The following is a 25,973-nucleotide window of genomic DNA, read 5'->3' as shown; positions in this document are numbered from 1 at the left end:
CAAAAAAATTGAATCTGAATAAACTAATGTTATTTTATTTTTACTTTTCAATAGTGAACCAAGACAAGGAAGACAAATAAGGAAAAGATTATTTTTTTTCCCCCAGAACTGTAATTTAAAGTATAATAATATAAGTATATAAATGATATCGTAAGAAAATAAATGTGTAACTGTAAATTCAAAGTTGTTCGCACAAATTATTTCTTTAAATATATAATTCCAATGATTACGCGCGTCTTGGGAACAACGCTAGAAACAAATGAACCTCGTTTTTATGACGTGTCTCTCTATCTTTAATTTTAGAATGGGAAAAAAAGTTCTCCCTTATTCTTTTATTTTTCCGCGGTTAGTAAAGTAACGATGCATGACAACCTGTTCTTCTAAAGTTTCAGATATGGCAGTATATATAAATGTTGTTTGAGCATAATGTTGCCGGATACGGTATAAAATGCACGTCAGTAGTATGCTCCACTAACTAAAGCGTCTTCAGTATATATATATACAGTCATAAAGTGGAGGACCGTTTACTGAAGAAAGAAGAGAAGACTTGACGACACAAGCGTATATACGCTTCTTGGAGTAACGTTATTCTGAAAATTTGTGTCGCTCGTTGTAAAATTTACTGCTATATATATATATATATATATAATGTACTTATGAAATGCATTCACGAATACAATCACTTTAAATTACATCAAAAAATATTGCATAAAATGATCATTTCTTTCAACGAGAGATTATAAAAGAGAAATATAAATGGAAAAAAGTCACATTACAACATATTGTATATATGTCACAATTTATATTTGAAAAAAAAATATCAGTGGAATATTGTAAATCCATTGTAAATAACTATGAACCAATACCTAATTGTCTAAAATTCTGAACTTTCAAATTAAATTATATATTTTTCGTATATTTAAATTTTTAAAAACTACTACTACTTTTAAAAATTACTACTACTTTAAAAATTAATACATATCAAACATTTATTTCAAGAATACAAATACAAATATTTTATAATAAAATTTGAAAAGGATTTAAATATTTAAAAAAGTACGTTCAGAATTTGCGGAATAAAATTCAACAATAGATAATCATTGGATTTTAAAATTGAACCAAATAATTTTTTAGTCAAATTTTATATTTCAAATACGTTTTATTTGATAAAAATTTTGTTTTCAAGTAAAATCTATTAAATTATTTTAAGAAAATATTTATTTGATAATAGTCAAGTAACCGATTAGTCGAGTTAAATTTTTTTTCTCAGTGTTAAAAGTTACCTCATTCATTTAAATGCTGACGAAAATAGGCGGATAACAAAAATATAATCAGCAATATTTCTACGGATATGTCACAACTTTTTTTTTTGCTATAAGTTTATACATTTATCGAAAAACAATTCTAATTTTTTGAAAAAAATTGAATGCAGTTATAAACCGCAGTTTATGAAAATTTACCCAAAGGCAATAATGAAATCAAAATGCAGGATAAACAGTTGTTTTGAAACTATTTGCATTCCAAGGAGTGAATTGATTAGATTTTCTCTATATACAAGTTTGCAAATTTCTAAAGAAAACAAATCTAAAACCTTACTTTGAGTTTTGAAAGATAAAAATTAAAATAAAACGAATAGATAATCGTATAGAAAATAAAAAAATACGATAATAAAAATAACACACAGAAATAATAATAAAAAAAAAAGATAAACGCCATAAGGGATACTAAAATAAAGGGAAAAAGCTAAAACCACTGCCCGAGAGAGATAAATTGCTTTTTAATAAATGAAGATGAAAAATAAGAAGAAATATTATATCAGAGAGAATGTATTGTGGAAAATATACTGCTTTTTTTCTCTTTCTCCGCATAAAAAAAAAACAGCACATTGTGAACGCGATCCACAGTGAAAATTGAATAGAGTTTTAAATATTAATAAAACCACGTTAGCGGCAAAATGACGGTATGTTTTCCTTCAACTTGAGAGCTAAAATTTCAACCAGGTGCGAGAACATGCTTCTTTTCATTTTTACGAGTGTACATGCCATATCTCGGCTCACTCATAAATGCTTCAGCTTCTACTCTACATACAGATGACAAAAAAAAACCTGCACTAAAATTCTCTATGACCTTCGTTTTCACAAAAAAATTTTCTTTTACCTCGTTCATCGTGTGTACGTGCTTTAATATTCTCTATGTATACATATGCTAATTTTAATCACACGAAAAATTGTTCTATATAAAGTGCAATATTTCCGCATAATCAAACATATAAAATATATTTGTATAATATACATAAAAATATAATTAACCAAACAGTTTGCGAGATATGAATAATTATGGAATATAAAATCGATATTAAAAAATTTTAATTATAAAAAAATTTGCATCATTGTCTTGGTGAACTACTCTATGACTATATAATGACAGCGACCACGTCTTGTATCACAAAATGCCCAGAAGGTATACATATTATATCTACAATACACAATCTATTGTATTCCTATTCTCAATGGGCTTTATATATCGAAGGGAAACGTGGATGTCATAAAATTTATATCAAGTCTTTGACAAACATTCTATACAACCAGTCCCTCTCTCTCTCTTTCTCTGTTTCTCTATTGCTTGTTTTAAATGTCAAAGAATAAAAATAAATTATTTAATAATTCTTTATAAAAGTATAATTACCAAATGTCAAGTATAATTATTATTCGCGACATTGAAACAAATGTATAGGGATATTATACATATATATATATATATATATATATATATATATATAAACAAAATATATTAATATTTAAATTCACTTTTGTCAAGGGAATTTTTAACTAAATTATGCAAAGTGGTATTATAGTTAAATTTAGAACAAGGTTGTAAAATAAAATAAATTGAAATAGAAAAGCAGATTGAAGTTCTCTGTTTCAATTTAAAATATGATACACACAGAGGAAGCAAATAGATTTCAATAAAGCAAAAGTGCTTTGCAAAGAGTACATCACAGTTTATGTTTCAAATTGAGGATATTTTTTTAAATAAATACCACACAGTCTAGTATTTTCCCCTTCAAAATCATCGATTTTCCATAAATAATAATTTTTTCAGAAAATTTTTACCTGTTTTCTCTGCGATCGATATTTGACTTTTAAAAAGAAAATAAAAAGCCTTTAACAGAAAAAAAGAAATTGTTTCTCAAAAAAGAAATTTTTTTTTTTCTCAAACAGAATAACTTTTATTGACCAATTTTCAAGAGAATACTAAATCGTACAAACAATTTAATTTCCTTAATTAAAAGACAGAAAATAATTGGAAATTAAAATAATTGTAAAAATAGAAATTAATCGGAATTAATAAATTGCTTATTTCTGTGTTAGGAATAAAATGATGAATCATATTTTAGAACGAGACTATTCTTCAGACTCCCTAACTTGTAATAATTTAATTGACAATATACTTCAGAATGACCTCCTTCGCTCTTGTATACTCACAATTGCTATATGATGACATTAAAAGTAATACCTTTGTAAAATGTGCCATTTGCAATAATATTCAACTTTCAAATATGAATAGCAAACTTTGCATCTACCTTCACCTCTTCAGATGTTATTACAGTGCAATTGGAAAATATGAACATAAATTACATTTTTTTTTTTTTTCTTTTCAATCAATTTCCTTATTCTCATCATTGCTGACAATAAAAGACAAAAGTAAAACATAATCTTTTATTACGAAATTAAAACTTTTAAAGTGAGAAAAAAATCAACTTTATATTTATATTGTTCAAAACTAATATTATTTACGACCATTATTTAATCTAAAGAAATTCTTTTTTAAAAAAAAAATGCATATTTTTAAAATTCATTGCAAGATACAAACTTTTATCCCGAGAGAATTACTAAAGCTAGAAGCTAAAATTGAGGAAGATATATTGCCTAAACAAAAGGAGAAAGCAGTCGCTACTTTAAACCCATAATGTACAGTGAACCACTTTCAATTTTACAGTATATACGAACTTAAGGAATATATTTGCTTTCTATTGCCTCTCTGTGTCCAGTAGTGTGTGCACATTGAACACTCACATTCAAGTTACCTGAGCATAAACAGGAAATTAATTTTCAGTATTCGCGGCAAAGAGATTGAATTGCGTCACTTGCGCGCGAAACCAATTGGAAGGAACTTATTTCATCGAGTGGAAGTAAATTTAATAAAATTTTAAAGTAAATTTTCATGTTCGAATTTATGTCAAATCCCTCAATTTTCAATTTACACAAAAGGAAAACGAGAAGAAAATTTTAATACCTAATTTTTTTCGTCATATTTATATTATCTAGAAAAAAATAAAAAAACGCAGTAATAATTTATAATTACGAAAAATTGGAAAAAAAAATTTTAACAGCATATTGCAAAACTTTTTCTTTATTACTGTATATATATATAACGAAGGGAATTTCAATTCCCTTATTGCAAAGTTTTGAAATGAAGGTAAAATGAGTAGTAAATTAGTTCTTTAAATAGGTCAGAGAGGCTTTATAATCAACAACAACGTTCCCAAGAAAATTATATTTTACGAGGATCGACAAAAAAAAATGAATACATCAACAAAGAAAAATGAAAAAAAAATTGATATTCACAAACACTTTTTTAATTATGCATTTAAACAGTGTTTATAAAATGCTACGAGAATTTTCTAGAAGAGGAAACCACTGACAGTTTTCAGAATATTGATTCAATAATAATTTACCCGTAATTAAGTTATTTGTCTCTCTATTCAAAGGAGAAAATATAATATGTAAAATAATTCGTTTTTCTTTTGAGAGAATAGAAAAAAAAAAAATCTTTTTTCTTTTTTTGTTACAGAAACTGCGAGGAGATCAAACGAATGTTGAGAGATGTTTCGAAAAAGAACGAGACTTACATCACAAGTATGGACAGGTAAAGTTTTATGAAACTTATTTCTGACATTTTTCATATTAGGAAATACATGACTACAACTACAAACAAATATGGATATAAACTAAAATTGAAAGTAAAACTTCATTTTTATCCTCTTAATTGCAAATATAAAAAACAGAAAATTTCAAAAATAAATTAATTTAATCATTTTAAATCTGTTTCTAATCAATCAGTAATATATGAAAAATTAAAATAAAAAAAAAGCATTTACTAAATGGTTAAAAATTCAAGATAACTCATTTCTAGTATATATTTGTCTGAGCCAGTGCACCTTTTGTTCTTATATAAAAGCAACAATAAAATATGCAGGTCGAACTCCCTTTGTTCTATATTTTTTTCAAACTATCAAAGCAGAATGATGAGACGATAATTCGAATATTTTGAAATAATACATAATTTCCTATTTTTCAATGACATTTAAAATACATACTTGAAAAATTAAATTTACAATCCATAAAAGTAGCATTCTTTTCATTTTATTTGCGCTTCAAATGTTTTTATGTACCGCACATATATATTTTTTTTTACAACTATTCAGAATTTATTATTCTCAGTAAAAAAGTATGTTAAAAAACGCCTTTTAAAACACGCAAGAGAGAGAGAGAGATTATATTTTTCCAAATGAACAGTAGTAACTATTTTCCTTTTGATATATTCGGACCATTTGCATTTCATGAATTTTTAAAAACCTCTTCAACGCGGAATCAGCTTAGGTCGCATAATATATATATACACGAGGTAGAGATTCAAAGTCTTCCGTATATAATTCCGAGGTCGATTTTACAATCATGAGTTTATGACTAATAATAATTGAGAGACAAAATTAGGTTGCAGTTGTTGTAACTTCATGAATAATAAAATGAATATTTCTTTAATAACCACTTTTTTAGTATCTACTCCTATTTGCTAATAAAAATTCCTTTTTCCCCATATATGCAAAAAAAAAAAATTTTTCTTTTCAATTTTCAAGAAAATTCTTTTCCTTTTTTTTTCCAGTCATCTTTCTATTACTTTTCAACGATGCACTAACGCAAACAACAGAATCAATTGCCAAAATATCTACGGAAGAATCGTCAACACTTCCGTCACAAAATCGAACAGTTTTAAGAAAATTCATTGCAGATAGCAAAACGAAAATTTCGAGCAATGAGAAAAACGACTCCATTTTCACAAACTCAACAAACTTTCAGGATGAAATTGAGAGAAGCTCGACATCAAAACAAAAAGACTTGAACAATGAGTCCATCAAAGTTGAGAAAATAGAAACTGAACCAGTGAAAACTTTTGATTCCTTGGACCGTACAACTTCAGCAGATTCAAACATAAAATCAAAATTATCGAAAAACAATGTCAGCGATAAGACTTTGAAACTTGTTCCAGATGAAGAGAGTCTTCCTAAATTATCACGAAACAAAAGTAAATCAATATTTTTAGATGCTTTTAAAGAAGGCACAAGGCACAATGTTAAAAAGTCTGAAATTATTAAACCCGAATTTGAGGGCGCTGATGATTATGAAATTGAAGAACACGAAATCGAGCACAAGGAACCAACAACACAAGCAACAAATAAAAAAGAATCATTGGAGGATTTTGATATTGAAGCGTCCAAAAAAGAAGAGAGAATCGATGACAAAGAAGAAGGTCGCAACGATGATGATGATTCCTTCTCTCTAGTCAATGACACAAATGTCAATTTTAAAAAACAAACAATAAAAAATGAAACAAATCTTATATCCGAAAATGATGACAGTATCGATATTGAATTTGGTCCCAAAAATGATGTCGAAGTTGTGCAAAATATAACACGATCTCCAATAATGAGAATCGTTCAAGCTGCTGAAGAAAAAAAAGGTTTTGTCAATAACGACAAAAGTTTTATCGATAAAAAAATAATTAAACAGGACAATGGTAAAAATTTCACTAAAAAAATTGAAGGTGAAATTGGTGATTCGGTTAATGACGTTGATTTAAAGAATGATGAAAAGGTTAAAATTGATATATCTTCTAAACCACTACCATCAACAAAAATAGAAATCTCCGCAAAGGCAGATATTCCATTATTCAAACTAGACATCTCTTCATCTAAAATAGATATCTCAACTAATTCTGATACATCATCATCTAAAACAGATGTGATACCAACAAAAACCGAAATTTCCAAAGAAATAGATAAAACAGAAAAATCATCTAAAATCGACATTTTTTCATCTAATACAGATGATTCATTTTCTAAACTAGACTCATCAAAAGTAGATGATTCATCATCAAAAATTGATATTTTCCCATCTAAAACAGATGTTCTATCAACTAAATTAGATATTTCTAAAGTAGATGCAATTTCTTTCAAAGAAGATTTAACATCTAAAGCAGAGTCATTATCTAAAATAACAGCAAATTCTTCCTTGATCGACGTACTTCCAAAAAGAAAAGAAACAAAAGAATCAACCGAAAATTTGTCTGACTCAACGAAAATAAATGATAATATTAGTCCTGCACCGAAAGCTCGCACAATCTCATTTTCAGGGATTAATGAATTTATTCCGGAAAATATAGACTCAAAAATTGCGACAACAAAGTCAACTATAATTGAAAGTTCCGCTACAAAGAGACCACTTCAATTGGATAAAGAAGTCGAAGTGAAACCTTATCCATATCTAAAGACTGATATCAAAAAAACAATCGATGAATCAAAGGATGCAAACAAAGGGTACGGAAAAAAAATCGAAGAATCCACTGAGGAAGTATTAGCCTACGAGAATACAATTGGACGTAAAGAATCTGATACAAAATCAGTTATAACTGAACCTTCTGTTGTCATTGAAAACAGCATCCAACAATTTAAGCCCACCTATTTTAAAAGGTCAGGCAACTCAACAAAACTTAATTCTACAATTAGTGATTTTGGAATTCGAACAACAACAACATCCCAAAGTATCGAGAATGATAACATAACATCAAGTTATGTTTCCTCACCATCTACAATTAAAATTAATTTCGAAAATAAAGAGATTACTCCCACTCTTGATAATGAACAAAAAATCGATTTAACTGAGAACGGAATAACTGAAACAAATTTACTAAATATTAATTCTACCAAAAGAAAAGAAACCACTGCTGAAGACATTGAAGAAAAAGCCTCGGAAATAATCAAATCTTCAACAGAAAGCAAGTCATCTCTTGAGACTCTAAAGAATCTCGAAACATCAGAATCTATCGAAACAACAAAATTAGATAATCCAACTGTACAACACTCGAAATCAATTAACACAACAGAAAGTTCTACAGAACATTCAATAACAAATAAAATAGAAACAGATAATAAAAAAGAAATATCCACTCAAAATACTACTGAATCTAGTCTCACAGAATCAACTAAAATTTCCTCAACCGAAATTCTCAATCTCAACAAAACAGAAGTTCATGTAAATAGTATTATTCCAACTTCGATAGAGTTACCAGAAACAACAACAGTTGAGTACGAATTTATAGGATTAAAGGAAACCACTGTACCTGCAGATGAAAATAATAGAGATTTTGAAGCATCAACAACTCCTGGTATATTCACAAACTCCAGACCAACAGATTCTGATAAATTAACAGTATCGCATTCTAATAATTTTACCGAATCAACAATTTCTACTGATACTAGTGAATTAACAAATTCTGGTGATACTGGTGAATCAACAAATTTTTCTAAATCGACAATATCAGAAAAATCATCAAATTCTGATAAATCAACAAACTCAGAGGAGTCATCAACATTCTCCTATATTCTTCGCGATGGAACAACTGAAATTATTTCTGAAAGCAATACTCAAAGTTCAAATGAAGAAACAACGATAATTACAATCAATACAGAAGATATTGTAACTGAATTAATTAACAAATTTACCCCGTCAACGGATAAAGTTTCCGAAGGAAGATCATCCACTTCAGAAGATAAATCATCTACTGAAAACGAAACACTGAAACCTGATGAAATGACAACTTTACTCACAACGACATTGATCTCTAATCAAGAGACAACTTCGGAAACAACTTTAAATTATGACGGAACTACAATTATTACTGATATTGATAGAGAAATATCAAAAAATACTACAGCATCCGATTCTAAACAAACAAACGAAACAACAGTTGATCAGCAAACTACGACAGATACAACTTTGATATGGACCTCGACTTCTGCACCTAATCCACGAATTGTTTCAGTAACATCTGAGAATACAGTTTCCAAATCGATAACCGAAGTTCCAACAGTTAATATGCCAACTCTTCCGCCTGAAGATATTAGAATTTTCGTTAGAATTGTTTTTGAAAGTACATGGAATGAGGTCTGTCCAAATTTGGAATCGATTAGAGAAATGATTGCTAATCTATTAACTACTGGTGCAAACAAGTATGTATTTTTATATACTATTTTACTATAATTATTTATACTGAGAAAAATATGCTATTGGATCAACAGCATTTCTGCTAAAGGCATAAAAATTATTGATTCTATAGCATATGATTTTGAATAAATTTTTTTGGCAAAAATGCTGTTGATTCAATAGTATATTTTTCTCAGTGTAGAAATACAAAAAAAAATATTACAAAGGAAATTTTTCAACAAAAATAATTGTAATTTCCCTTTAGAATTGTTTCGCCTAGACAAGTTATCTTCTATCAAACTCAATGTACTGAAGGAGTAATGGCTCTCACGTCACTGTCATCCTCAGAAACTCCGCTAACATCTCTACTAATCTACATTGTCGACGAAGATGGAAATTTCGATGAGCTTATGACGAAACTTTTGCCCAATTTATACAAGGTGTCCATGCCTACTATAAACTTTCCTTTACCAGTAAGTTAATTGCAAAAAAACAAAAAGAAATAAATATCAATCTTAAACTATAGAAAAAAATTAATTTTACAAACTATGCAGAAAACTATATATATTGAGAAAAACATGCTATTGAATCAACAGTATTTCTTCTAAAGGCATAAAAATTATTAATTCTATAGCATATGCTTTTGAATCAATAATTTTTAGCAAAAATACTGTTAATTCAATAGCATATTTTTCTCAGTGATAAATCTTTTTTTCTAATATATTATTTTTAAAAATAATGTTACAGGTACACAGTTTTCTATTGGTTCAAGAAACTGATTCCGGAAATGCAATAGCTGTCATTGTTGTCTCAAGTGTGGCGTTTATTTGTTTAGTTCTACTCGCAGGTCTTTTGGTAAGTTTTTTTTTCTAAAAATATTTTCTAAAAAAAAAAAACCGCAAAAAAAAATTTCTCAGTAGAAGCAATTACTTGGAATTTTGATAAGAAAACTTGAAAATTAAAAAAAAACAGTTATTAATAAGTAAAGATTCAGGTACGCAGGTCTTCAAAGATTGATACATCGTGATGCAATGATTATATGCAGTAATCGTACGATGTCCTCTTCATAATTGCTTCCTAGAGTACGTAATCATTAATAATTAGTAAAGATGTGTGTAATTCACTGAGAAAAAAACGTCCCGTGTTTTTTCTTTTAAATATACCAATGTCTCTCGAAAAAAAGAAGCAAATTTGTAATTTTCAATAATCGTCTAGGTACTGCACAATTATTAAATTTTCCTTTGTTAAAAAAATGTCTTCAAAAAATAAAAAAAATAAAAAAATTTCCTCAAAATTTATAATTCTCCCATTTTTTTTTAATTTTTATTACTTTTATCTTTTGTGTGTCATTTATTTTAAAAAAAACCGTCAAAATCTGAATTTTTTTTTTTAACAAATTGAAAATAGCTTTATTTGTTCCCTTTGAATTAAAACTGAATGTTCACTGAGCACTTGTAAAAAATTTTGTACAAGTATAAAAAATATTTCACTCATTTGTTTCAAAGAAAAAAAAATATAAATGTTTATTTATGTAACTTGTTACTCCTACGGCGTACTTTTTTCAAAAAGAAAATAAAAAAATATACGGAAAAAAAAATTTATTTGATTGAAATACTCGACTATTATCAAATATTTATTAGTATCAAATAGTTATTATTTGAGATGATATATTTGTTTCAAATACAGAAATTATTGGTTCAAATACAATTTATTTAATTCAAATAAAAAAAATATTTGGTTCATGTTAATATTTATTTGATAATAGTCAAGTAATCGAGTATTTGAATCAAATAAATTTTTTTATATAAAAATATTTTTTCACATACATTCAAAAATAAAAAGTACTTTCAAACAAAATTCATGAAGCTAAAGTACGCAACGTTTATGATTAACTATTTTTTAAAATAAAAATTCTATAATTTTTTGCCTAATAAATATTTTTTTATAATTTATTGATTAATGAAAACTTTAAGAAATATTTTTTTTAGGCAAAAAATTATAGAATTTATTATTTTAAAAAATTTTTTTCTTTAAAAATCGTTTATCATAAACGTTGCATACTTTAGCTTCGTCAAAATTCCAATAATAAAAATAAATATTTTTTTTAATCAATCTGTAAAAAAAATATATCAGACGATATTTTGTTTTTTTAAAGAGAAGATTTTTTTAAAGAGAAAAAAAATTAGTCTATGAAAATTATAATGATGATTATATATTGACCCCTAAATATAACTTTTTCCAAGAAATTCAAGTTTCTAACAGGAAAATTCTCATTACAGTTCATAATGAGAAAGAGGCAAACGAGATTCAATTATGGGGAGAGATGTCGTCCAGTTTCCTTAGACGCTTACAGTTTGGACAGCGTGTCAGCGTACAACAGTGTTCGACGAAAGGGTGCGATAAGAGCCTCAAAAAGAAGTTACGGAAATCCAACATTTGAAGACTCAGTGAGTTTATTTCTCTTAACTATTGTGTGATAAGTGAAAATGTCAATTTTTTTACGATTATTAAAAAAAAAAAAAAAAAAGAAAAAAGCAAAATACGATTCCTAACATTGGTAACTTGTAGTGTGTCTGATCATCAGACATTTTAAAAGTCTGATACGGAAGATGGTCTAAAGTCTGTAAGTTTAAACTTCGCCTTAATTTCACTTTTTTTTATGCCCTTATTTAAAACTTAGTTATTTTTATCCTCCAATTAAAATTAAAATATTATGTCACGTAGATAATTTCAATAGGAAATTAAATAGATAATTTAGAGAGTAAATTTGTAATCATCGGAGTATAATAAAAATATTAATAAAATTTCGAAAAATCGACGATTAAAAAAAAAAAATATATTTTTTAGTAAAAACATATGTATAAACCCACAGAGTGCAATCCCTTCTCATCCTTTGAATTTCGCTGGACTTTCAACATTCTGCAATGACGTGAATGCGATCTCTGAGGAATTTACCGGAATACCTCAAATCACAGCCAAAATAGATGAGCTACCACAAGGTGCTGAAGTGAAAAATCGATATGCGAATGTAATTCCACTTCCGGAAACTCGAGTCCAACTCCAGAGGCTCAACAACGATCTGCTTACTGAATACATCAATGCTAGTTACGTTCGGGTGAGCAATATATATTATAAATCCACTCATTTGTAAAATCACTTTAATGTTATATTCTACATTCTACTAATTATATGAAACCACGTTATATTATTCCAAGTGAAAGAAAAAAAAAATTATTTTCTTCAAATAATTACTAAACTGAAGAAAAAAAAAATTTATTTGATTCAAATACTTAATTACTTGACTATTATCAAATAAATACACTGAAAAAAAAATTTATTTGATTCAAATACCGGTGTATTTGGTTATTATCAAATAAATATTTACTTGAATCAAATTATTTCTTATTTTAGTCAAATAAATGGTATTTGCTTCAAATACTGAAATATTTGATTTAAATACTGAAATACTTGATTCAAATACTATATATTTGATTCAAATAAGAAATATTTGATTCAAGTAAATATTTATTTGATAATAACCAAATACACCGGTATTTGAATCAAATAAATTATTTTTTTCCAGTGTATTTACTTGAACCAAATAATTTTTTTATTTGAATTAAATAAATTGTATTTGAACCAATAATTTTTGTATTTAAAAAAAATACAATTTAATTGGCTCGAATAATAATTATTTGATACAAATAAATATTTATTTGATAATAGTCAAGGTAATCGAGTATTTAAATCAAATAAAAAAATTTTTTTTCAGTGTATTATCCAAATAAATATTTTCTTAAAGCAAGTAATTTCTATTTGTCAATTAAATTTTATTTACCAAATTATTGGTTTTATTTGATTCAAATAAAAATTATTTCCAAATAACTATATTTATTTCATAATAGTCGATTATTTAAATTAAATAATTTTTTTTAGTGTTAAAATAGTAAAAAAGGGACGAAAAATTTTAAAAAATTTAAAAATCGAAAAAAAGAGGTAAAACTTAATTTGTTACGATAATGCTGTTTCACATAAATTTTCTCCAAACATATTTTTAAAGTTTACTTCCGCAACAATAAACTTTTTTTTCAAAAGAAAGAAAAAAAAAATTAGACGACAATGGTGCTTTAAAATGTAAAATATAAAATTGAATTTCTATTGATTTATCGCACGATTCGAGTTCAGGGCGAATATGCTTATATAAATTATGCAACCAGTGGAATACCTATACAATACCAGTCAATATAGATTCTATGCCTATTCAATTAGGTGTACAATTTATATAATTTTATTCACCCAACATTATGTCTAACAATTTGTGCAGAGAGAGAGAGAGAGAGAGAGAGAGAGAGAGAAACACAATCGTCAAATTATTTTGGAAATGAAATTATTATTGAATAGAAATTTTCCCTTTTATACTCAACAATATAAATTATTTCATATATGAAAATAGATAATTACATAATTTATATTAAAAAGAAAATCAAAAAATTAGGTAAATCTCAAAAAAAAAAAAATGAAATTATAATTTTCTATTCGATATTTTTTTTTTAAAAATATTTCAGGGACCAAAGAATGCAACGAAATACTACATTGCCTGCCAAGCTCCAACAGAGTCTTCGGTTACAGACTTCTGGCGTATGATTTGGGAGCAACAATCGAAAGTTATTATCATGTTAACGGATCTCGTCGAGAATGGAGTTGAGAAATGCTCGGAATACATTCCTCCCTCTGAAGTTACAGATTGCCATCGACTTTATGGCGATTATCAAGTTACTCTCAAGAAACGAGAAACCAAAGAAAAATACGCAATCTCAACCCTTCATTTGAAGGTAAATAAAATTTTTCCAATTTTTTTTTTTTTTTTTTTTTTATTACTAAAAAAATAAAAAAAATTTTTTAAATTCAAAAATATTATTATTTTTTCCCAAAATTTATAGAATCTGGAGAATAATACATTTAGAGAAGTGTCGCATATTTGGTATCTTTGGCCTTCAAATGGAATGCCAGATTCAGCGAGTTTAATTGCTGTTCTTTTGGAAGCGAGAGCATTTCAAAGAGGTGGACCAGGACCAATTGTTGTTCATTGTAGTCCTGGTACAGGAAGAACGGGGACATTAATAGCACTCGACTTAGGAATTCGACAATATGAGATTACGAGAACAGTGGATGTTCCACGAGTTGTTTACACGATTAGAAGGGATCGTGCTGGAGCTGTGCAAACAAAAGAACAATACGCTTTTATTTACAAGGTAATTTTTATGGAAAAAAAATATATACTTTTTTCGAAGAATTAAAAAATTTTTACATTAAATTTTTCAAAATAACAAAAATTTATTGTAAAGGAAATAAATTATATGAAATAAAATTTTGAATAATTTTCTTTCTTTTCCAGGCGCTCAACTTGTACGCGACAAAACTATCAGGTGGAGCTCTGGAGTCGACATGAATCGATTTCACTATTTCAACTACTTCCAAATAAAGAAAATTTTTTGAGATTTGTAAAAGACGGCCAACAATAGTGTGATAAGAAAAAAAAATCCCTCCCCTTACCCCCCCCCATCCCCAAACAATTTTTTTTTTTTTCCTCTATTCTAATACGTTACCCGAAGGATCAAAGGCGCGACTATAATGTGTGATATTTTGGAAATATTGATATTTGAGTATAAAAGGCTATCGTGATTAAACTCTTTTTAATTAAGGCTTTAGTAAGATAAAAGAGAAATACTTTTTTGATAAATTGAGTTGATATACTAATTGTTGAGTGGTATGTACGTAAATTAATGTTTTGTTTTTTTTAAATCTAGAAGAATAAAAGGCAAATTCTTTTTTTTTTTTCATTATAACAAAAAAAAAAAGAAATAGAAAGTATGTAAAATAATATGTTTGTAGAAAAATTTTTTGTCTTCTAGATTTTTGTTAGAAATTCAGGGTTTGTTATTTGTTGTTTTTATGTTTTTATTATACAGAATATATTCAGAACTGTAGCATATATGGCTCTCTGTTATTGTATATATAAAAATAATAATCGCTATAGGAAAAAAAAATTATAATCATTTTTCTATAATGCGAAACTCAGTTATGTGTTTAGATTTTATTTTTAAGTTTATAGAATTTAAAAAATGTGTTTCTTTGTAAAACTCAATACAAATAGTAAAATTGAATTATACGAAGAAAGCACTATTCCATTTTTTTTATACAATATATATTCGATTTTTAATCATTCAAAAAAAAAAAATATTGTCATTAATTTTTATTCATCATGTTTTATTTTTAAAAAAGAATCTTTAAATTTATAAAAAGCGGTAGCTTAAAAAATATTTGACTTAAAGGCACAAGAAAAAATCTAAAAATTAATTTTTTGTTTTATAATATAAATTTATTATATTTAAACAATGGAAAGTTAGGAGCTACGAGATTTAATTTAATAGATACAGAAAAAAAAAATTCAAACAATTTAAATACTTTGTTAAAAAAAAAATATTTAATTTCATTATAATTATATAATCTGAGATTAATTTTGAAATGGCTCAACTTTCTCGTAAGTAATTTTATATTAGAGAAATCATAATAGGTCTCATATAATTAAGAAATGAGAAAAAAAAGAATTTACAATGTTCAATGTTTAAGACTGTTTAAAAATTATTAATTAGAAATAAACTACTGTTTTTAAATGTTTCGATATTAGATAATAGAAAAAATAATGGAGAAAGTATCGAAAACAAATGATAAAAAAAAAGTTAAAAAAAATAGAATTTTAAATAAAATTTTAGAAATATCATCAAATAAACTATAACGAAAAATAAATTAAATATATTATTCGAATTGTCAAAAATATATCACATAGATATCGTACTCTTATACTCTAAAAAAAAAAAGTAAAATTATTACCGCTACTGAAAAAAAATTTTACTCTAAAAAAACGTTTGTGTTGAAGGAATAGTGAATATTAATTTTTTTTTTTTAATGTAAATATATGTATCTATAAAAAAAACAACGGAAAAAATGCGCTAAAATCGTCAATGTAGTCGAAAACTATAACCATACGAACAAAAATCAATATTTGATTTTTAATATATGTCGATTAATGTAAAATGACTATTAAATAAAGAAAATTCAGAATGAAGAATAATAACCTTAATTCTTTCCCTCAAAATCCTTAATTAAACGTTAACCTTTAATTATGGAAAGATAACAAAAAAAAATTTTTTAAAGTGAAATAATTATTTATATTTGTAAAAATAAAATAGTATTCACAAAAGATACTTTAGTCTTATTATAAAAATTTTCCTTGATGCGTAGAACATTTCTGTTTGAAACGAAATGTAAAAATTCTCAGGATGAATTGATGAAATTAAGATTGCAAATATCCTCTGAAATAATTAATAAATTCATTTTTTAAAAAAAAAGCAAATTCCACAGTTATAATAAGAGATAAAAAAAAAAGTCGAAACTTACGGAAGTTTCATTCGCATGAAAATCCAACATGTGATGAATGAAACAATTATGCTAATAAATCCTACACTTATTAAAAGAATTCTATTTAATTTTGGCGTAGAAGGACTGTGCGTTTGGTCCAAAACAATGAATCCTAATCCACCTAATGTAAAAAGAAAACTAGACGCTAAACCTTCCATGATATATTGACCATTAACCCTGTACGGCATAAATGCAACCTATAAAAATCAAATTATGTAAAATATGGCTAAAAACAACTGCCTTTTAATTTATTAAAAAAAATAAATAAACATCCCTCTCAAAACTGTATTAATTTTATTTCCAAATTACTTACAGGTCGACTATGACCATGTTCATCAGTAGTAGACCCAACGCTTGGAGGTTCAAGAATAACATCATAAATAATCCCTAAAATAATAACAATTATTGATAGCAAAATTTAAAAAATTAAAAATTCTATCGAAAAAACAAACATTACCTCCTGTCATCAAAAAATACGAGAGAAGAACAAATGAAAAAACAACCATTGCACTGGGTTTCATAAACCATGAAGGTTTTTTTAGTTTTAAATTTGGCACTTCTAAAACAAAGAAGGGAAGCCTATATACAATATCCATTTTTCTCAATTTTTTTTACAGAAATTGTGTAAAAAAAAAACAATATCAAATACAACAGACACGTCACTTGAGTTTGAGGTTATATTGATCACCGGTATACATAACAGTAGAGTCAACAGAAGCAAAAATAACGAAAAACTTTTTAAGTGCTGCCAACTGAAAGGCGCTCTTTTCAAATTTTATATTTTTAATAAATTTTCAATTATTTATTAACCCGTTTATTAGTTAGGAATGTTCGTAATTCCTCAAATTTCCCGTTTTCTTGCAATTTTCATGTAAAAAACATTTTTTTACTTTCTAAGTTTTTTAACTTATTTAATTTATAAATATTTTAATGTATATTAATAGAGAATTAATAATTGATAAATAATCAACAGTTAAAATGTAAAAATAATAATAAATCTGACCTGTACGATACTCTTCTTTTGTCAAGATGTTGATTGGAGTTGGTGATTTGGACATCAGTTTCTTGATTACAACACTTCACTTTTCACTAGTCGAAATAAAATATTCAATTTAATGCAAATTAATATTTCAATAATTTATCTATTTTTAATAATTTTATTCTAAATTTCTCAGATTTATGTAGAAAAAACGAATTTTATATCATAGAAAATGACGCGAGACAGACGTCGTGTTAAACTGACTATAAACTTATAACATTTGGCAACAATGCAATGAATCGAATATTTTTTACTCCCGCACTGATTTTAACTAAATAAACTTATTAAATCTGAGCAAGTTTTAAAATAATGTAAAATATAAGAAAATTTGACTAATTTTTCCACTGGTATGTAAAGTCACTTTACACGAGTTCAAAGGCACAATGCGTGCTTGTATAGAAATTTCAACACTATAATTTAATAATAAAACCGATTTTGCAAAGAATATATATATTTCTGATACCCCCGAATGTAAATTAAGTACTTTTAATAAATTTTTTCCGATGAAGTAGAGTTTATAAAAGATTAAGAAACCTGACGCGCGTTCACAATATACTAATGCCGCCATCTTGGATTTGTCAACTTCTCGGAATCGCCATGAAGAAATTTATTCTGATTGGTTACTTTGCATGCAAATTTTCCATTATTTTCAATCATATTTATGACTCGAATGAAGTTTAAACAAACTGAAGTTATATTCCGACTATATGTGATATTATGAATGATAAAAAAATAAAAATGGACGCGCCTTAAGCAGTTACCATTTGCTCAAGAGTGAATCGGATATTTTGGTCAAATATTACTAATCTGTTAAAATAGCTCAAAAAATGAATGTATCAAGCTTTAATTAACGTTATTCAACAAAACTTGATAATTATTTTCACAATAATACGATAAATTGGTCTATAAATCTAACGACAAAAAACAAGGTGAACTTTCCTAGCCAAAATGGCGGCAACGACTGAGGTAATGGCGCGTTATAGCAGGGTTGGGAAGCTAGGATATTTTTGTTAAAATATGCATGGGTGGGAAGGTCAATTTAACAACAAATTAAGAAAAGAAAAAACTAAAGAAAGACAAGGATAAAGATAAATTTATATTATTTAGTAAAAAAACTAATGAAAATAATAATAATTAATAAACTATATGTAAAAAAAATTATTATGGGACAAAATTTTTGGAAATTTGAGAAAGGAAAGGAAAGATTGTAAAATTACCTTAAAATAGAACTTAGAAATATTTTTCAAGAAAGATGTGATCGCAGCTTAATGTTCGACAACGAATCCCCCACCCTTCCTGTCAAAATTATGCGCAACTGTGCGTTTGCCCTTAGGACTTACTCTCCATCATAACCCTGTTTTTTATTTTATAAGTTTTATTATACACTTTTATTATATTATTTAAAAATGATAATTTTGAGTTTTTGTTTTGAATTTTAAAAAATTCATAGTTTGTTTCTTTTTTTGTAGAAGAATTTTTTGTTTTTAGTTATATACGTGATTCGACACAATGTGTGTGTTAATAAGTTTTCATGATTTTTATGAATATCATGCAGAAAATAATTTTAAAAAATGTATGTAGGTGTTATAGGAACTTAATGTTCAAAGTCGAATCTATTTATATATACAATACATACCCTGATATTAATGAAATATTTGGTCAATGAAGAAGAAGAATAATTGCAATGGTATTGAAGTTATGACAGTTGATATACAAAAGGAAATTTTTGTGACTCGCCCTACTTGAAATTGTATACCTATATATTTAAAAGGAGACAATACTAAATATTTGGATTATTAAACTGACACTTGGATTGAAAATCAAGTACGTAATTTGTTTTTAAAAGTTTATAGCTATATTTTGTAACAATTATGAAAATTTAGTTTTTTCTATGGTTTAGATTACTCTTTTAATAGCGGAGATTTATTAAGTGTTCACTTTAAGTTGTCAATTATTTTATGATATTTGTAAAGATTTAAAATTGATATTTGTTATGAGAAACTAGTTTTATTATTATTAATTGTATTTAGATAAGCAACAATGGCATTCAGAGACTTAGTTGAAAGTGATTGTGGAGGATTGAATCCTCTGATGCGATTCACTTCACACTTCGTTCAGGATCATGGATTTAAAGAAGATGGGGTTCATGAACATTTTGATTCACGTGAACCCTTTGAAAATGCAAATTCAGATCAGCTTGTCAAACAATTTTTAGAAGAAAGTTCAATGCATCCACAAACATTTAAAATGGATCATTTGCTGCAAGAAATGAGAGATATTGATCAAAATGTTTATCCACCAGTTATGAGTCCATGTGTTGCTAAAGAATTGACAGGTCAGGATACAGCATGGGCAACACAATATTTACAATCAGGGAAACATTTTGATGTAAGTTGAAAAAATTTAAATTTTTGCCTCTTAACATTAATTTAAATAATAATTAATTTTTTTTAAAGGAAAATCATGCAGAAGATATTTGGAATTCTCCTACAATTGAACAACCATCAACAACAAGAGAACAATTACCTATTATATCAGGGGAAACTTATGAACTTGGCCTAGGACCAAAATGGGCTGAAGAATATTTAGAGCAAAATATAGAAAATGCTGATGATAATGAAAATAAAAGTACAGAACTAATGAAACTGCCTGAAAGTTTAAATGTTGAGGAGCCTAATATTGCGTATTCGAAATTTATGAAATTTATGCGCCAAGAAGAAAGTAATTCAATAGAGGAAAAAAATAAATGGTCTTCAGAATTTATTGAAGAAAAAATTATTAATGACGATGCAGAATTATCTAATGAAAATAATGTAGCTTTAAATAAAGTTGAAGAAGAATTGGCTATTGCTGGGACATGGGTTGATGAATTTAACAAAACAATTGCAAAAGGTTAGTAAATTTGTGATATTTATTTATTTAATCACTTTTTATATATATATTTTTTTTCTTTTTCAGATACTGATAATTACGAATCATCATTTTGGAAACGTCTTCAAGGTGAATGGGATAAAATTTTATCATCTGAAAATATTTCAGCTACACATCCATGGATATCGGAATATAATACATATTATGATCCATTTAAGGAATATAAATTTAATGAAAATAATCCGATGGCTAATTTATCAAATGCTTTCGAGGAAGGTAAAAAGAGATTAGCAATAGGCGATCTTCCAAGTGCTGTTCTTTGTTTTGAAGCGGCAGTAACACAGGACAGTAATAATGTTGAAGCGTGGCTTCTTCTTGGAAAAACACAAGCTGAAAATGAACAAGATTCAATGGCTATTTCAGCTTTAAAACAATGTTTAACACTTGATCCTGCAAATTCTGCTGCATTGATGTCACTTGCTGTTTCTTATACAAATGAATCGTTTCAAAGTCAAGCATGTTTGACACTTAAGGAATGGCTATTAAAAAATGAAAAATATAAACATCTTACACCATTAACTTCATTTACTCAACCACCACAGACAAGAGTATCAACTATTTTGTTTAAGTACGTCCTGATGTATTGTACATTTGAAAAAAGTTTTGCATTTTATTTTTTTGTTTAGAAAAAAAAAGAATTATAATTTGGAGTTTCTGAAAAATTTTTGAGGTGAGACAGTTTAATATTGATGCAAGACTTCTTTCATTTAATATATTTTTGACTAAAAAAAAAAAAAAAAATTAATAATTATTTTTGTTTTTATCTCGCAGTGATGTTCACAATGAGGTAAAAGATCTATTTATTCAAGCCGCTAGACTACAGCCGAGAGATACAATAGATCCGGATGTTCAATGTGGACTCGGTGTACTTTTCAATTTGTCGAGTGAATATAATAAAGCTGCAGATTGTTTTCGTGCAGCAATACAAGCTAGACCGGATGTAAGTTTCTTCTAATGAAACCTCTTTATATTTAATTAATAAATAATTTTGATTTGTAGGATGCAAAATTATGGAATCGATTAGGTGCAACATTAGCTAATGGTCAAAGATCAGAAGAAGCTATTGATGCTTATCATCATGCTTTGGATTTGGCACCAGGTTTTATTAGGGCCCGCTATAATCTTGGAATCTCTTGTATAAACCTTGGAGCGTACAAGTGAGATTTATTTTTATGCTTTAGAGAAGGTTTTTTTTAAAAAAACATTTGTGTACAAAAATGGTTTCTTTATTTATAGAGAAGCTGGCGAACATCTTCTCACTGCCTTGAATCAACAAGCCGCTGGAAGGAATCTTTTGGGAGAAAAAGCGCCGCCAAAAGCAATGTCTGATACAATTTGGTCAACATTACGATTAGTTGTATCACTGATGCATAAATTTCATCTTAATGAAGCCATAGAAAACAGGTAAATTAAATTTTTTAAATTTTTATATGTCACGAACAAAAAATTGTACAAAGTTATTCAAAAAATTTTTTACTATTTTTCAGAGATCTAGCTGCATTAAATAATGAATTTGAAATGGAATAAATAATACAACTATTGGGAATAATGAATGTAGGGTTATAAAAATTTTCTACAATTTAAGATTATACGTCAAAAAAAAATAAATAAAGGTAGATGTATATTAAATGACAATTAAAATTAAAATTTTATTATTTTGTAGAGAGATTAGAGTAGAATAATTTTTTAAGTTAAATAGGTTAAATAATTATATATATATATATATATATATATATACATGTTATAAAAGTAGAGTATATTTTTTAGTAAGAAGCTTTTAATTGAATAAAGTATTTTAAATCATTCACCAGCAATAAGTGTTGAATTTTTCGTTTTATCTTTTTTTTTGAGAATTAATGACAATTAAGAAAATTAATCAATTAATATAAAAAAATACATTTATTTTACATTACATCAAAAAAAAACTTTTCACGCAAAAATACACTAAAAAATAACTTCTTTTTATAGTTTATAGAACTTAGCGCAGGAAAGAAAAAGAACAGTCTTTAAATAATTCTTTTTCATTCTTTATTTCTTCTTAGACTTTTTTAATTCTTCCTTTGTTGCTTTGGGTTTTCTAGCTTCTTCAAATTGTTTTAATTTTTGTGCAAATCTGTCTTTATCCTTTTTCTTTGCAGGTTCAGGCATTCTCTGTCGGAATTCTTTTCTTTCCTTACGACGTATTGCTTCTCCACATCCGTGAATCTCCTGCATTCCTTGAATTTGAAAAAAAAAAAAAACGTTAAATAATATACTTGTATAAGAAATTGTATAATTTCTATTTTAATTGAAATGCAAATAAACACAAACCATGTTGCAAACAAAATCGATTTTTACAAAATTCACAATTTAAATGTATAAGTTGTGTGGAAATTTTACAATCCTTAAATGAACAACAATTATTTGTTCTACTCAATTCTTCAATAATTGTATTAAAATCTTCATTTTTTTCTGTGCTTTTAAATTCAGTTTTTACTTTTGTTTTGTTTTTCTTCTTTTTCACTTTAGACTCCTTTAATTCTTCTGATTTATTTTCTCCCTCATTTTCATCTAATTGAAAATATAATTAGTAACTAGTATGTATCATATAAAAAGTTTATTATTACCTGCTTCTTCTGATTCATTAGAGACAATAGAATTAAAAATATTGTAAGCCTTTCTATTTTCACAGCTCGATAAATCGATTCCCTTATCATTCAATTTAGGAATATTTTTAACATCTTTAGTGGTAATTTTTAAATTTTCTTGAACTTTACTTTCTTCCTTTTGTTTCAAAACAATTGTTGAAGATTTATTATTATGTTTTTTTTGTTTTTCAGCTGTTTGTTCAACTTTTAATTCAAAGTCATCCTGAACTATAACAAATAGAAATATTATATAAATAGAAAATGAAAAATTTAAAAATATTAATATTAAAAAATAAATAGAATACCGGACAAATATTCTTCAGCAGTTTTCAATAAACCATTTTCTCCAATATGTGTCAATAAACTTGCTAACATATCATTTTTTTCAACAGTTTCACTATTTCCAATTACAACAAGTAATCGCCTTGCTCTTGTAACGGCTACATTTAATCTTCGAAAATCTGTTAGAAAACCAAGTTCTTTTTCTAAATTTGATCTTACTAAAGAGAGAATAATCACTTCTTTTTCCCTCCCTTGAAAACCATCAACTGTATTTACTTCTATATTTATTGAATCGAAAAGTAATGATTTACGAATTAAATCGACCTGCAGAAAAAAATAAATTAGTTAAAAATAAGACAATAATTTTTTATTTTATTTTACCTGTAGTGCATAGGGTGTTATAATTCCAATATTTTTCTCTGACAATCCTGATTGAATTAATGAAGAAATAACTTTATTTACAACGACAGCTTCTCGAACATTTCCTTTTGATCCAAATCCTTTGACTGTTTGATATTCTTCACATTCACAACCACATGTATCGACAAATACAAGTGGTTCAGCTGAAAATTAAAAAATTACGTATTTCCACAAAAAGAAATAAAATATTTTGACATTTACCCGTTAAACTTGATTCTTTAATATCCGGAAGATCTTTGAGCAAATGATATTTAACTGTGTCATCAGCTTGTAAACTATTTTCATAAAATCGTTTACTGGACCACAACATTATTTTTTCATTCATTCTATATTGTCTTGTGAGAGTTACAAAAGATTCTTTTCCTAATTTTTTAATAGCTCTCTCCATAAGACTTATATTAAGTCCTTGATTTATTGCCTCTTGACATAAAACAGTTGGTGGCAATTGATTAATATCTCCTGCTAACACGAGTTTTGGTGCATTAGGAATTCCTATCCACATTGATGCCTCCAATGCTTGAGAAGCTTCGTCAACTATTAAAACATCAAAATGATCATTCTCAAGATGTTGTAAATAACCTTTACTTGAAGATGAATTTAGTGTAGAAAGAATCACCTGGCAAAAAAATTAAATTGTAAAATATTAAATCTTTTTTTATATTCCACAAAATATATCTACCTGAAATTTTTTAATAATATCATCATTCAATTTATTCGATCTTTTTTTATACTCCTTATTTAATTCTCTAATTTCTTTGTAATTTTTCATCTTCTCAGAATTTGTTTCTAGAGCCTTTATAGATCGTTTAATATCCTGTAATATTGCATATGAATCATCGCGTTGTATATAACTATCAATTGAATATTTTTGTGCTTCTTTCATTATTCTTGTAAAATGACCCAATCTCAATGGTTTTACTTCCGTTTCACCAAGTTTCATTGCTATATTATCCACCGCAACATTTGTTGGAGCACAAACTAAAATCTAAAATCAAAAAAAAATTCTAACTTCTAAATTTTATTGTACTTTTATCTAATACATACTTTTTTACCATGACGATGTAATTGAATGATTAATTCAACTAAAGTTGTTGTTTTACCCGTTCCCGGAGGTCCTTGAATAATAGCAAAATATTTTCTCTTTAATGCAAATTCAACAGCAGCTTTCTGATCAACAGCTAAAGAATTGTTGGCAAATTTTAGCAATTTTTCTTCATTCAAACATTTTTCTATGATTGGCAACTCTGATGTTAATAATGATTGAACTGCATTTTTATCTTTATCGAATAATATTCTTCTTATAATTGAATCTCTATTCTTTTCTAAATTAATCAAAGCTCTGTAAAATAAATATATGGATACAGAATATGTAAGTAAATAATTAATTATCAATTGAAGAATAACTTACTTTTTTTGACAAATATAAGTAAAATCTGAATCTGTTTTCAAAACTGTATAAAAATTTTCTTCTTCAATGTCAAAACTATCATTTGAAGAAATACTTAACATAGTATTAGATACATTAATAATGATTCCTCTCACATGTTTACTACTTTTTTTTCCTTCAATACAAATTACCAAATCACCTTGTGATAAATTACTTTCTAACAACAATTCATTAGATAATTCAAAGTCAATTTGAAATTTTCCCGGACCACTGTGTGCTATATTTACTATTTTTAATTTTGACAATGCTTGACCATTTTTTTCTAAATTATAAATAATTGCAGGTGAAATATCCTTATAATTTCTACTAAAACTTTCCTCTTGCTCCAAAAATAATAATTTATTGTGTTTTTTCACGAATTTCGATATTGTTTCTTCCATTTTTTTTACAAATATAAGAATAAATTTTATAACTAAAAATAAATT

The 25,973-nt window shown here is 26.6% G+C and overlaps 4 protein-coding genes across 6 annotated transcripts in view; 2 read left to right on the top strand and 2 right to left on the bottom strand.

Moving 5' to 3' along the window:
• Window positions 1-15,185, top strand: part of LOC127279081 (dentin sialophosphoprotein-like) — a 33,356-nt gene extending 18,171 nt beyond the window's left edge. Inside the window, exons 2-10 of one of the 2 annotated variants that reach the window (XM_051301248.1) lie at window positions 4,855-4,929; window positions 5,947-9,349; window positions 9,589-9,796; window positions 10,071-10,178; window positions 11,603-11,770; window positions 12,196-12,438; window positions 13,889-14,155; window positions 14,264-14,575; window positions 14,719-15,185. In XM_051301248.1, the coding sequence (XP_051157205.1) occupies window positions 4,887-4,929; window positions 5,947-9,349; window positions 9,589-9,796; window positions 10,071-10,178; window positions 11,603-11,770; window positions 12,196-12,438; window positions 13,889-14,155; window positions 14,264-14,575; window positions 14,719-14,772 (4,806 nt within the window). In that variant the 5' untranslated portion in view covers window positions 4,855-4,886 and the 3' untranslated portion in view covers window positions 14,773-15,185. The other variant, XM_051301331.1, reaches the window with a different exon arrangement.
• LOC127279825 (oligosaccharyltransferase complex subunit ostc-B) lies at window positions 14,916-17,504 on the bottom strand. Its single transcript, XM_051302464.1, has 4 exons — window positions 17,260-17,504; window positions 17,116-17,189; window positions 16,782-16,999; window positions 14,916-16,696 (listed from the first exon to the last, which is right to left on the bottom strand). The coding sequence occupies exons 1-4, from the start codon at window positions 17,396-17,398 to the stop codon at window positions 16,678-16,680; spliced, it is 450 nt and encodes a 149-aa protein (XP_051158421.1). The 5' UTR covers window positions 17,399-17,504; the 3' UTR covers window positions 14,916-16,677.
• Window positions 17,505-19,159: 1,655 nt separating this feature from the next.
• Window positions 19,160-23,098, top strand: LOC127278943 (peroxisomal targeting signal 1 receptor). Of its 2 annotated transcripts, XR_007842569.1 has the most exons (9): window positions 19,160-19,665; window positions 19,872-20,229; window positions 20,298-20,733; window positions 20,800-21,340; window positions 21,544-21,712; window positions 21,772-21,929; window positions 22,009-22,176; window positions 22,260-22,385; window positions 22,911-23,098. XR_007842569.1 is itself a non-coding variant. In XM_051300999.1 (8 exons), exons 2-8 carry the CDS (start codon window positions 19,882-19,884, stop codon window positions 22,297-22,299), a joined length of 1,860 nt encoding a protein of 619 aa, XP_051156956.1. In that variant the 5' UTR covers window positions 19,160-19,665; window positions 19,872-19,881; the 3' UTR covers window positions 22,300-22,577. The 2 variants fall into 2 exon arrangements, 1 of the variants encoding a protein (XP_051156956.1); XM_051300999.1 differs by lacking the exon at window positions 22,911-23,098 and having other exon boundaries at window positions 22,260-22,577.
• On the bottom strand, window positions 22,653-25,928 carry LOC127278872 (DNA-binding protein SMUBP-2-like). The gene is made up of 9 exons (XM_051300831.1): window positions 25,510-25,928; window positions 25,146-25,440; window positions 24,781-25,086; window positions 24,303-24,717; window positions 24,063-24,244; window positions 23,705-24,005; window positions 23,379-23,627; window positions 23,083-23,322; window positions 22,653-22,988 (listed from the first exon to the last, which is right to left on the bottom strand). The coding sequence occupies exons 1-9, from the start codon at window positions 25,926-25,928 to the stop codon at window positions 22,801-22,803; spliced, it is 2,595 nt and encodes an 864-aa protein (XP_051156788.1). The 3' UTR covers window positions 22,653-22,800.
• Between the last annotated feature and the right edge of the window lie 45 nt (window positions 25,929-25,973).

Source organism: Leptopilina boulardi, unplaced genomic scaffold (assembly GCF_019393585.1).
Source record: "Leptopilina boulardi isolate dan_hultmark-lab unplaced genomic scaffold, ZJU_Lbou_2.1 LbouV2_1, whole genome shotgun sequence".
In the NCBI taxonomy this organism is placed as follows: domain Eukaryota; kingdom Metazoa; phylum Arthropoda; class Insecta; order Hymenoptera; family Figitidae; genus Leptopilina; species Leptopilina boulardi.
This window is presented reverse-complemented; position numbering and strand designations above follow the sequence as displayed.

Bases quoted from the DNA above. Each gene is read 5' to 3' on its own strand.
- LOC127278872 (XM_051300831.1), bottom strand. From the start codon at position 25,928: ATGGAAGAAACAATATCGAAATTCGTGAAAAAACACAATAAATTATTA. The intron at 25,087-25,145 runs GTATGTATTAGA...TTTTGATTTTAG, and splicing joins TACATCGTCATGGTAAAAAA to ATTTTAGTTTGTGCTCCAAC. The intron at 23,628-23,704 runs GTATTCTATTTA...TATTTGTTATAG, and splicing joins TGCTGAAGAATATTTGTCCG to TTCAGGATGACTTTGAATTA.
- LOC127279825 (XM_051302464.1), bottom strand. From the start codon at position 17,398: ATGGATATTGTATATAGGCTTCCCTTCTTTGTTTTAGAAGTGCCAAAT. The intron at 17,190-17,259 runs GTAATGTTTGTT...TTATTATTTTAG, and splicing joins GTATTTTTTGATGACAGGAG to GGATTATTTATGATGTTATT. The intron at 17,000-17,115 runs GTAAGTAATTTG...TGATTTTTATAG, and splicing joins AACATGGTCATAGTCGACCT to GTTGCATTTATGCCGTACAG.
- LOC127278943 (XM_051300999.1), top strand. From the start codon at position 19,882: ATGGCATTCAGAGACTTAGTTGAAAGTGATTGTGGAGGATTGAATCCT. The intron at 20,230-20,297 runs GTAAGTTGAAAA...TTTTTTTTAAAG, and splicing joins AATCAGGGAAACATTTTGAT to GAAAATCATGCAGAAGATAT. The intron at 20,734-20,799 runs GTTAGTAAATTT...TTTCTTTTTCAG, and splicing joins TAACAAAACAATTGCAAAAG to ATACTGATAATTACGAATCA.